This window comes from Nicotiana tabacum, chromosome 6, assembly GCF_000715075.1.
Source record: "Nicotiana tabacum cultivar K326 chromosome 6, ASM71507v2, whole genome shotgun sequence".
Classification (NCBI taxonomy): Eukaryota; Viridiplantae; Streptophyta; class Magnoliopsida; order Solanales; family Solanaceae; genus Nicotiana; species Nicotiana tabacum.
The window spans coordinates 57,744,962-57,757,549 of record NC_134085.1 but is presented as its reverse complement, the minus strand read 5'-3'; the positions used below and the strand labels follow the sequence as shown (position 1 = coordinate 57,757,549).

The 12,588-nt window shown below is 37.3% G+C and overlaps 1 protein-coding gene across 1 annotated transcript; it reads left to right on the top strand.

The window, feature by feature from the left end:
• Positions 1–6,430: 6,430 nt before the first annotated feature.
• Positions 6,431–7,763, top strand: LOC142181833 (uncharacterized). The gene is made up of 3 exons (XM_075255411.1): positions 6,431–6,551; positions 6,650–6,934; positions 7,147–7,763. The coding sequence occupies exons 1-3, from the start codon at positions 6,431–6,433 to the stop codon at positions 7,761–7,763; spliced, it is 1,023 nt and encodes a 340-aa protein (XP_075111512.1).
• Positions 7,764–12,588: the final 4,825 nt, after the last annotated feature.

The window sequence follows — 12,588 nt, the reverse complement described above, 5'->3', positions numbered from 1 at the left end:
ACCTTGGGGATTTTGTGGAGGAAAGTAGCACTGGGAAGGATTATTTGGAGTACGAGGATATTCATGGGGTCGGTATTGAGGCTGAGAGCGTTTCGCAGGAATGCCCACTGGATCCCGTCGTTGGCGGGACTCATCAACATCTTTTTTATCCATCGGAGGGCTAACTCGAGAATCTTGTTCATTTGAGCCAAAACTCCCCAAAACTTTCTTTGGGTTTCTTTTCCATCTAAGATAGAGAGGAGCGGTCTGAAATAATGTCTTCATTATGCTGATAGTGCTGAACAAAATCTTGAGCCATGTCACCCCATATATGTCACTTACCAACATCTTGACGAGTATGCCATTTCAAAGCTTCCCCAGTCAGGATCTCACTGAAATACACCATTAGCAACTCATCTTTCTCACCAACACTTCTCATTTCACTGTAATAACCCCTCAGATGGGCTACTGGATCTCCACGTCCGTCATACAAATCAAACTTTGGCATCTTAAACCCAACAGGCAGTTGGATGTCAGGAAACAAGCACAAGTCTTCGTAAGACACGCTCATCTGACTCTCTATCCCTTGCATGTTTCTTAAAGACTGCTATAAGATTTTTACTTTCCTGGATATCTCATCTTGATCCACTGTTATAGCAGGCTTTTTAGTTTCATTGGGAGGCTCAAAATGAGGAGCGTAAGAGTATGGACCTGGGACCTTGAAAATTGGTTCTGGATCATAGTGTTGGGCATCGGGGACTTTGAACACAGCCTCGCTACAGGATCAAAGAAAAATAGCTGGTGGAAGAGGTAACAAAACATAAGTGGTCAAAGAAACGGGATATGAGGTGGTTCAGGGGGTGGAGTGTGAAAATATTGTGGGGAGATATCCTGGACTCGTGACAGTGGCAGAACAGTGAAAAGGCTTTTAGTGTAGTTAGTGGAAACTGATGGTGGAGGACGCCCACTAATCCAGACATGGTATATTTCGGCCATCTGTCCTTTCAACCTTAAAACTTTTGCTTTTAACTCAGATTCTGACTCAACCATCTCCTTAGACGGATCAGTAACACCCGTGTTCAAGTCTTTACTAGCCATGACTACCTTGCTCTTTGGTCTTGTGTTGTATGGATGAGTTACTTAAAAACCACAAACCAACCACCCTTCTGCTCAATGAAGATAACAAAAAGGAACAAAATGAGGTCATCACGTTAGCGTTATGGCATTTAATAGCTAAAAATATCACATTGCGTGCAATGCACCTAGAAACAATTAACAATTCTAGAATGACTTCGAGGGTCACAAGGTCACTTGGCATCATCCCAATTTTGTTCATTTCAATCTTTTTTTTCTTCTGTTCTAGCACGTCTTGGCTTGCCCATTTTCTTTCCTTTTTTTTTAATTATCACTCTTTTCTTTCCTCTCATTTTTCACATCCCCTAATTTCACCTCTTTTTTTCTTTTAATTTTTTTCTTCTTTTTTTCTTTTTCTTTTAATAAAAAATGATTCGATCGAACCTTATGTAGGTTGCCTACGTAGACGCCGCATGAATCAGATCTTTGCGTAGTTCGAAAAAATCCGGAATAAAGTAAACAAACTAACGTTCTCTTTTCTTTTTTTACCTTAATGACTAACCTGATGAGAAAAGAGAAATAACAGAAGCAAATCCTTTTTTTAAAAAAAATTTTAGACTTAATGTTCTATAACCTATTATAAACTCAAACTTATCGAGCATATATTTTTTCCTTTTTTTTTTTGAAACAAATACTCTATGAGTAATTATTAAGGAAACCCCCTAGAAGAGAAAAAATATTTTTTGATTCTTTTTTTTAGGAAGGGAATCTAAAGAATAAACCAAAAAAAAAATTTGAATTTTCATTTGATATCGCTGAAGAAAGATTTCGAAACGAGAAATAAACAAGATAAAAAAATATTTTTGGATTTCAGTTTTTCATTACCTAAAGGAGAAATTCTAAGGATAAACAAAAGATAAGGTGTGTTTTTTTTATATGTATAATGTCCTAAAGTTCCAATAAAAATAAAATATTTTTTTTTGTTTTTTTTAATTTCCCAAAGAACAACCTCAAAAGAAAATCTTTTTGGATTTTTGGAATTAATATCTTAAAGAAAACTTTAAAAGAGGAACTAAAAGAAAATTCTTTTTTTTTTTGAATTTTTAGTCTTAATATACTAAAGGAAATATAAAAAGAATTTTTATTTTGAGTTTTAGATATTAACCTCCTTAGGAAAACCACCTCAAATATTTTTTTATTTCTAGAATTGGTATTCTAAAGAAAACTTCTAATGAAAATATAAAATGCAAAATCTCTTTTGTTTTTGGATTTGAGTTATGACACACTTTTTCAGATACAAAATAGAAAGTACAATAACAAAAAACTCGAAATTACTGTACAAAACTAGAAGGTGAAAACAAGACATAAAACTAAAAATATAAAAAAATAGACTCAAAATATAAAAAACAAATTCCTTAAGCCACTCCTGAAACAATGATATTCAGCAAAATAATTCCACAGCAGGTGTAGAGAATGAATCAGAGGAGCAGGAATTTGATTTTTCAACTAGACAAATGGTACAAAAGGCAACTTCTCCTAGCTCATCTAGGAGACAATCGTCCAAGACACAACCCAAGAAATTGAACCCTGCAGCACCTACTTTCAATCCTACAACAATAAGAAATCATGCAGCAAATAGAGAATCAACAGCTGATTGTGTACAAAAAGATTTGGGGAATGAACAACATTTTCACAATGAGTCAACTGCCCACTAGGTACAAATGGTATTCAAAATAATCTAGTTCAAGTCAATACTTCATGTCAAGACATTCTTTCACAGGACACCAAAGTTGAACAACAATTAGCAAACAACAAAGAAAATAAATTTGTTGAAGATACAGATTTTGAGAAATTCAGGACCAATGAAAAAGAAAAATGGGCAGGAGGGAGATTATGGCTCAACCAAACAAAGGAAGACTTAGCAGATGGTCAGATTCCAGATACAATGCATAGTGATGAAGAAGTTGGAGGAAATGAAGTGGAAGATGAGGATCAAAGTGTTAATGGTAATGCTAATGCAATCAATATTCAAAGCATCAGTAAATGCACAAATGCAGCAGCAGCAAAAGAGGGGAACATTAATATTATAGATCCAGGAGGGAATTCACATAATGTTGTTAGTAATGTCTTGAAAGAAGCTGAAAATACAGATAAGAAATAAGACAAGAATGCAGACAACAATCGAGCTATGACAGTGCAGGTTTATGCAAGAAATATTGTTCCATTGAGCACCGTGCAGGATGTAGCAGGAAGTAACGTCCCTTTTAACAGTACAATGCTGTTGACCAATGAACATGCCGATAAAGATGCTGAACTTATCAAGCATGCAGAGGATATTGTTACATCAAAAGAAGCAGTAGAAGCACATAATCAAGTTAACCACACAGAACTTAAAGGTAGAGACATGGATGAGGAATTCACTGCACAAAATTTCCTTAATGTTGCCAAGCAGGGAGATCTATCGCCAAGGCTTATTAAACTGGTAAAATCTGCAACTAAGGGAAAAAAGAAACAGTCAAAAGAGACTTCTACTGTCGCAGTTAGTGGAGTACAAACAAGGAGAACACTGTCCAAATCCCAAAACATTTAATGGATGCAATTATATGGAAGGTAAGGTCAGTAAACACAATGCAAGCATTTGAAAGGCCGATTACAATGCACAGAAAACATCACTTTGAGTTCATAGGTATCCTTGAGCCTATACAACAGTCTCACAAAATGGAAAGGTATAGAGCAAGAATTGGTTTGGCACAGGCTGTGGTGAATGTGTCAAACAAGATTTGGACTCTTATTGATGAAATTTTTTAGGTTACTATTTTATATAACATGACTCAACAACTGACTTTGAGATTAATGCACTCTGAAACACATGTTGAGCTTATCCTTACACTAGTCTATGCCAAATATGATCGCACGGAAAGAATAGAACCATGGGATACGTTGTACGCAATGGCATCCGATATGACAGTACCTTGGCTAGTTGGAGGCGACTTTAATGTGATATGGGATGAGGAAGAGAAATATGGGGGCTTGCCAGTTTCTCTCATTGAAGTAGACGACTTCAAACACTGCATCAATACCTGCAACTTGATAGACTTGGGTTTTAAAGGAAGCATATTTACATGGTGGAATGGAAGATCAGAAGAGGATAGCATTTTTAAAAGGTTAGACAGATGTTTTGGCAAAAATGAATTGCAACAGACCTTTCCTGGATTGGAGATAACTCACCTATCCAAAATTGGGTCTGATCATTGCCTAATGCTGCTCAAATGTGATATAGAAACTCCTCCAATTAAGAAGTCATTCAGATTTCTTAACTTCTGGACAAAGCATGAAACCTTCAAAGATGTAGTAAAGGAGAATTGGAATGCTGATTTTAGTGCTAACCCTTTTCTGCATTTTTAACTACAAGTTAAAGAAGCTTAAATGAGCACTATCTACCTGGAGTAGAGCTACATATGGGGATATATTCCAAAAGATTGCAAGCCTTGAGAAGGTGGTCCTGGTTCATGAAAGACAATTTGTAGTAAATCCTACATAGATGAATAGACAAAGATTACAACAGGTCCAAGCTGAAATGATTAAATATCTTGCATTAGAAGAAGAATTATGGAGACAAAAAGCTGGCATGTTATAGTTCAAAGATGGCGATAGAAACACTAAATTCTTCCATGCTCAAGTTAATGGGAGAAGGAAGAGACTGAAATTATCAAGGATCCAGAATAGCCTTGGTAACTGGATCGAAGAAGATCACTTAATAGCAGAAGAAGAAATAAAGTTCTACAAAGATCAATTTACCGAGACTGCAGTTCCGAATGATTTTGACATTCTAAATCATGTACCTTCAATGGTAGATACTGATCAACATGAAAGATTGATGGCCTTGCCTTCCAATGAAGAAGTGAAGAGAGCTGTTATGGGGTTGATTGGAGACTCAGCTGGTGGAACGGATGGATTCACTGGAGCCTTTTACCAAACATTCTGGGAAATTATCGAAGAAGATGTTGTCCGCATGGTCAAGGCTTTCTTTAGCGGCCAGCAGCTGCCAAAGAGTGTCACAAACACAAACTTGGTTTTATTACCAAAGAAAAAAGAAGTTATCACCTTTGCAGACATGAGACAAATCAGTCTTAGCAACTTTGTTAACAAGATTTTCTCTAGGGTTATTCATGAGAGGTTGGTTGAATTATTACCAAACATAATCTTAGAGGAACAAGCAGGTTTTGTGAAGGGCAGGAGCATAGTTGAAAACGTACTTTTAACTCAAGAAATCATTACGGATATCAGGTTGAGAACAAAAGCAGGTCCAAACGTTGTAATTAAGCTTGATATGACAAAAGCTTATGACAGGCTATCATAGCTATTCCTGACCAAAGTACTAAGGAAAATGGGATTTCCTGAAGCTTTTATTGGCTTGATTTTTGATTTGATTGGGAACAATTGGTACTCTATTATTATAAATAGTCAGCCTAATGGTCTCTTCAAATTATCGAGGGGAGTTAAACAGGGTGACCCTTTGTCACCAACTCTATTCATTCTAGCAGCAGAAGCACTTTCTCGGGGATTGAATTCACTACACACTAATCTGTATTTCTGTGGATTTGGAATGCCAAAATGGAGCCCAAAAATAAATTATCTATCATACGCTGATGATACAATCATTTTTTGCTCATCTGATAAAACATCGTTGAGACTTGTCATGGAGGTTTTGAAAGCTTATGAATCATCATCTGGTCAACTGGTGAACAAGGCCAAATCAGCCATATGCCTGCATCATTTAACGGATAATAAGGTGATTCACAAGGTGGAAAGGATTACAGGTATACAAAAATAATGTTTCCCTATGACCTATCTTGGCTGTCCTATTTTTTATGCAAGAAGAAGGGGAAACTATTACCAGGGATTAAACACCAAGGTTATGGACAAACTTCAGTCATGGAAAGGCAAACTCCTATCTGTAGGAGGCAGAGCTATTTTAATCGCAAATGTCGTGCAGAGTATCCCAATTCATATGTTGTCAGTAGTCAATCCTCCAAGTTATGTGATCAACAAATTACATAGCATTTTTGCCAAGTTTTTCTGGAGAAGCAATGTGGGAGGGAGCACTAGACATTGGGCGTCTTGGACTAACCTTTGTATGCCTTTTGAGGAGGGAGGCATAGGCTTCAGGTCCCTACATGACGTATCCAAGGCACTGTTCTGCAAATTATTGTGGAATTTCAGTACTAAGCCCACTCTATGGAGTGTATTTATTAGTCAAAAGTATTGCAAGAAACTAAATGCAGTAATTGTACCTTGAAAGCATGGATCCCACGTGTGGAGAAAAATGCTAGAATGTAGGGACTTGATTGAGCATCAAATCTACTGGAAACTGAGAATGGGATCGGCTCAATTCTGGTTCGACAATTGGACTGAGATGGGAGCCTTATATTTTCAAGTGCCTGTAGTGTTTGGAATCGATGAGGATATTCATAATGTCAATGATCTGGTTGAAAATGGTATGTGGAATGTGGATAAAATGTTGAGAGCCTACCTGAAGATTTGGCACACCACATTGTGCAGAATATTAGACCACTAACTGAAAGTTCACAGTTAGATACTCCTTTCTGGATGCTTGAAACAAGGGGACACTTTACAGTAAAGTCTGCATGGGATTACCTACGGAGAAGAGCCAACCCAAAATTAGCTTACAAGATGATATGGGTAAAAGGTTTACCTTTCAAGATATCCTTCTTCCTATGGAAGGTGTGGAAAGCCAAACTGCCACTTGATGATTTCTTGCATAAACTCGGATACTTCATGCCATCTAAATGTTGGTGCTGTGCTGATCCAAAAGAGGAGTCATTACTACATTTGTTCTTCAGATCCAATGCAGCTACAAGTATTTGGAGTTACTTCCTGAGGAGAGCAGGAATTGCATTAGTTGGGTTGTCATTACATTAAGCAATTACAAAGTGTTGGACAGTAGCAGTTGTACCTAGATTGAAGCAAGCATTACAGGCTTTACCTGCATGCATTGTATGGGAACTATGGAAGAGAAGAAATAGTTTGAAATATGGAGAAGCAGTTTCCGTGAGCAGAGTTATTTACCAGGTGTCATCCACTATGCAAGCTCTGGTCCAACTAAAAAAGCCAGGACTACACGTGCCTCACAAGTGGCTAGACTTACTGACAATGATGGAGCAGTACACACATCGACTGAATATGATAAAGTGTTATGGGAATTTCCTTCAAGAGGGTGGATCAAAGTGAATACGGATGTAGCATGTAGAGGGAACCCAGGGAGGAGTTCAATTGGTTTCTGCATAAGGGATAAGGTAGGTGATTTGATATATGCAGAAGGAAGGGAGATTTTTGAAGGAACCAACAATGTATCAGAAGCAGTAGCTATTGCGGAGGCATTGAAGATGTGCAAAAGTATTAATTATTTCCAAATATGGCTGCAGACATATTCTATGCTTTTAAAGAACATTATAAGGGAATCATGGAAGCCTCCTTGGTATATTACTGAACATGTAAAGGAGATTTTAAGACTGAAGGAACAAAGTATCATCAAGGTCACTCACATATTCATAGAAGGGAATACATTAGCAGACCACCTTGCCAATTATGCTCTAGATGAAGGAAATACTGAGTGCCATGGTTTCTGGGATCTGGACTCAAAAGGAAGGAGGATCATTAACGAAGATAGATGCAATGTCCTTATATAAGAGTAAAGGTTGCAAGGAATTAGGAGGAAAAGGGGAAGGAACAAAGCCAAAAAGGAGATAAATATGGAGTGGAACAAAGGCAAAATGAGGAGGAGAAACGGAATAGACTTAACTGATCAGTAAGGTCGAATCCTATGGGAAGAGATCTTGATGATCTTCTGTTATACTAACATTTGGTGTTTCTGTGCAGGGAATGGTAATGTGGAGATGACTTATCATGATTGTCAATTTCAATGGGTGGTATTAGTACATGGTACTCAATGCCTTGAAAGAGATATCATGATATGCACAAGCAGGGAATAAAGGAACAAAATGCCCAGATTGTTTGCATGGGGCAGTGAACCTAAAGTATCACAATGCTTATGGCATTCACTGATGCAACTTTTCGAGACAACCTCTGTTAAAGAACAAAAGCAAATCAATAATCAAGCACAAAAGGGATGGCTAAAGGCATTGGAAACATATCCAGCATGGGGTGCTCGCGTTTATTCAATTCCTTGGATATACAACCAGCATGTTGTACAAGTGCTTAATTTCGAGGAGAATCTTACCATTAAACAAAAACAATCGCAACTTTTAGCATGTGGAGCACGCCAGTTTCGAGAAGAGATGCATATGAAGGCCAATGCTGTTCTTTTGATTTTTGAATGCAAGCACGCTTCTTCAAAGTCATAGAATGCACGCATGCTTCTAGCAATTTTATATGAAAGCATGCTTCACAATGTTTGGGTGCTGGAGAAAACTCGGTCGAGGAGCTACAAGAGTTGGGAGGACATTTTAAATTCCAACTGGGAGGCATGCCAGTTCTCACATGGAATTGCGCGCTGGCAATGTAATGCATGCTGGACAATGTTTTGGAATATGCTATTTTGGTCATGCGTGATTACTAACATTTATAGAGGGGCAAGAAGGCATGGGGTGAGCGTGACTTTTGAAGAAAGCAAGAAGGCATGCGCATGGGGTATCGACAACAAAAACCTAGGAGGTGGTTTATTAAAACAACCAACTTCCGAGGCGCTTGGGGTTTCGACAATGGAGGGACTTTACAGGTAGCCAATGTCACGCTGAATAAGTGTACATGAAAAAGATCTCTCGAGGCAAACAAAAAACATACAAACATGCCTGAAAATGCAACGAACATTGCTAGACAGTGTAAACAGGACAATAGGGCTTATTAAAATAAGAACTTTGGAGGTTGTATACTGCACACTTAAAGAATGGGGCACAACTTTTAACATAGTGCTTTCGTTATGCTGGACAGTGTGTCTTACTAAACAACCTATTCAATGCAGCAGGACTGTAAAGACAAGTTATTCCTTATGTACTCCAAATTACATCTTTTACTATGTAAGGATAGTTGTTATAGTCAACTTTTACAGTATAAGCAACTCCTGATCGAGCGATCCTGACTAGATGGTCATGGGGCGTCTGTCATGCTCAAACCCCGGTAAGTAGGTCCACACCTGTGTGAGAAAATTAAGACTAAATAAAGTTAAAGACCTAGAACGCTATGTGAGACAATAACCCTTCCAGTTTGACACATGCAAGACATGATTGTGACTATTTTTATAAAATTAACCTAAGTGGCTAAAAGTGGCTAAAAATACAAGATTTGACTAAGACCCCGCGAAGCCAAGAACATAAACTCACTAGACAGACCGGACCCTATATGGTTGCCTACGTATCACGCCCCCAAAGACAAGAATCAGGTATGCGTAGTTCGGGCAGATTGGATACGGGCAAGAACTAAAACAATAACTAATTTAGAGAAAATATATTTTTTTCTCTTTTTTTTAAAGAAAATGATGGAACATGTAAACTCTTTTTGTATTTTTCTTTTCCTATTTTTTTGATTTTTTTTTTTTGAAAATGATGAAAAAGTACAAAATATTTTTGGATTTTTCACGTCTTTTTCTCTTTTTTCTAAAGAAAAATGTGAAAGAAAAACATAACTAGGTCCTACTTGCTTTATTACACTTCACCCTTTTTTTGCATTTATCCTCAAACCTCATTGGTCCGCCAAATGACCCTTTTACCCTTGAAAATTGCAAAATGTAGCACATAGGATGTATCGGGATGGTCTTTTATTTTTGGGGTACACCTGTCCTAGACGGACCCAACCCCTGTGTTAAGTCCCCAAAGTCAAATCCACATGCAAACAAGCGTTCCTACTAGGGATCCGGCATGAGGCTGTGTTATTCTAGGTTTAAAACCTGGGTGTATTGTTCTAGACCTGCCTTACCCGAGCGGACAACTCGAGCCGGGGGAAGGGAGGCAGCGTACCAGTAACTAAAAGATCATCCGGCTTAGCAACTTGTCCGAACCTCATTCTAAATTAGGGTATGACACTAACAGAAAGAAGTCACGCCAACGTGCACTTCTCAGAAGATTAGAAGAGAGGAGTTTCGTAGCAGTTTATATACAATTCAGATAATATAAAAGTTGTAAAAAGAAACATTTAGCACATTAGACCCAAACATGTAAATAAAATCAGATAATAAATTAAGCCAAATATAACAATTATTCTAAGCTCGAATTCTGAACCCTAAACCAGAAGTTCTAGGTTATTTTCCCTAACAGAGTCGCCAGAGCTGTCACACCTCCGTTTTACCACCCCGAAAGGCGATATAAAGGAGTTTTTCCAATTAAAGTGACAATCGAAACGAGATTATTTTATTTAAAATTCAGAGTCGCCACTTGGGATAGTTTATGGTGTCCCAAGTCACCGATTTAAAATCCCGAATCGAGAAAAGTTGACTCTATTTATGGTCTGCGAACACAGAAATTCGGATAAGAAATTCTGTTAACCCGGGAGAAGGTGTTAGGCATTCTCGGGTTCCGTGGTTCTAGCACGGTCGTTCAACTATTATTATTGGCATATTTATCTGATTTAAAACATCTTTGACACACTTGTGCATTTTTATTCCTTTTAAACCGCTTTTAATAATCCAATTGTCATACAACTAATTATTTTATTACATATTGTGAATCATGTCACGAGAACCGTACCCACGATCTATAACATGTTTATTTTATTAACAAGATTAAATTGTGGCTAGATCACATAAATGTACCCCCGAATTTGAAAATTTTGTATCACAACTACGTCACGGGAACCGTACCCGTAGCTATGATAATTTATTATAGCGCGCCTAAAGCAAACTACGATATTCATTAATCACGCTCCTTAGAGATTATGAGATATAGCAGTACAATGAAGTGTCTTTTATAATTTTTATTATTGTGTACAATCACCTGCCATGGAATTTAACTGTGCCTTTATCTATGTGTTTCTGGTGACACTATGAAGGTGAAGTTTCATATTGTAATTATCTATATTATTGAAACAAAGTCCATATGCAATAGTAAATAAAATTAAAGCCTATAATTCCCCTCTCTGAGATTAATCTACCAACAAACATAAATCTATGTGACCTTACATGATATTTAAGTCACTTTTATGAATAAACTAAACCAGAATTATGCAATCACTACAAAACTCATAATTGTTGTGCAATAAAAGATCAGGAAAAAGAAAATCTCATAACATTAGAACAAGATAAAAATAGAGATGAGAACAAAAATTGTAGAAGCAGAGGGACCTACCACTGGTCCATTTAGCATCAGATCGGACTACGAACAAGATCGGAACCTCTTGGCCAAACACGAGCAACTCATTGCAACTCCAGTTTTGTTTCGATTACTTCCTCTTGAAATAAACTCTAATCAAAGGGATCTAAGGATTTTTTTTAATTCCTTTTTTTGGGTTGAATCTGAAGCTAATAAAGCTTAAGATAAGAAGGTGAAAATCAATTTTTGGCTTTTCATCTTTTTAGAATGAAACTTAAAATAGCAAAAAGTTTGAAAGTTTCTTTAAAGTTCTATGACTAGTATGATCGAGTAAACGGATGAGAAGGCTTCGATGGCAGTTTCATGGTTGAGAGGTGGAGAAGATCGGTTGTTTGTGGTGTGCTGAGGAAGATGAACGGCCCAGCTAGAAAACCTGAGGAAGCTGCCGGATTTTTGAACGGAGAAGAAGAAGCAGTGGCGGAGAAGGCGTGGAGAAGAAGCAGCGATGGGGAGTTCTCTCGTTTTGGCTGAAGAAGAAGATGGGGGTAACTCTTTCTGATTTTTTGTCTAGTATTGTGTGCTGAAGATCATAATGTTCAGTGAGGTGGTCAATTGTAAAAACGGTGGATCTCTTTTTCTAGGTCTCTAGGGTCTAACTTTTTATATTGTGTAGCTATAAGGTGCTGATGGATTAAGGTTAAATTTGGGCCTTGACAGACTTGGGCCCTCTCTAAGGCGAAATTGTGGTTAAATATGGGCCAAAATTCTTTTGAATTAGTTCAAAATTGGGCTTCTCAAAAATCTAGATTTCATTAACTAAGGGCTTAAGTTTTCCTTATTTAAAATAGTATAAAGCATTTATAAAAATGTAAGACTACTCCAAATTAATTAAAATAAACTATTAAAGATAAACCTAAAATGAAAACTTTTTTTGTGGTATTTTCAAGATTAAAAATAACTACAAAATATTAATGAAACTATTTTTTTGTATTTTTTATTTTTGTGATAAAATAAAGTAAAAGAGTCAAAACTAGTTGAAATAGCAATATTAGACCTAAACTTAATATTTGCATGCTAAAATATAAAAAATCTTGGGGAGGGTCAAAAATCACATGTCTACATGTGTCACCACACTCAAAACAAGCTCTGGGAGGACGTGGCAGCTGTGACTGGCTCGGACCAGGTCTGCTGGACTTTCCATTGAAAGCTCCTCGCACAGAAGGCGCACCAAATACTGGAGGTGCATAATAAGGCT

Coding starts and splice junctions, on each gene's coding strand:
- LOC142181833 (XM_075255411.1), top strand. CDS start 6,431: ATGGGATCGGCTCAATTCTGGTTCGACAATTGGACTGAGATGGGAGCC. Junction 6,552..6,649: donor CAATGATCTGGTTGAAAATG/GTATGTGGAATG, acceptor GTTCACAGTTAG/ATACTCCTTTCTGGATGCTT. Junction 6,935..7,146: donor CAGATCCAATGCAGCTACAA/GTATTTGGAGTT, acceptor GTTATTTACCAG/GTGTCATCCACTATGCAAGC.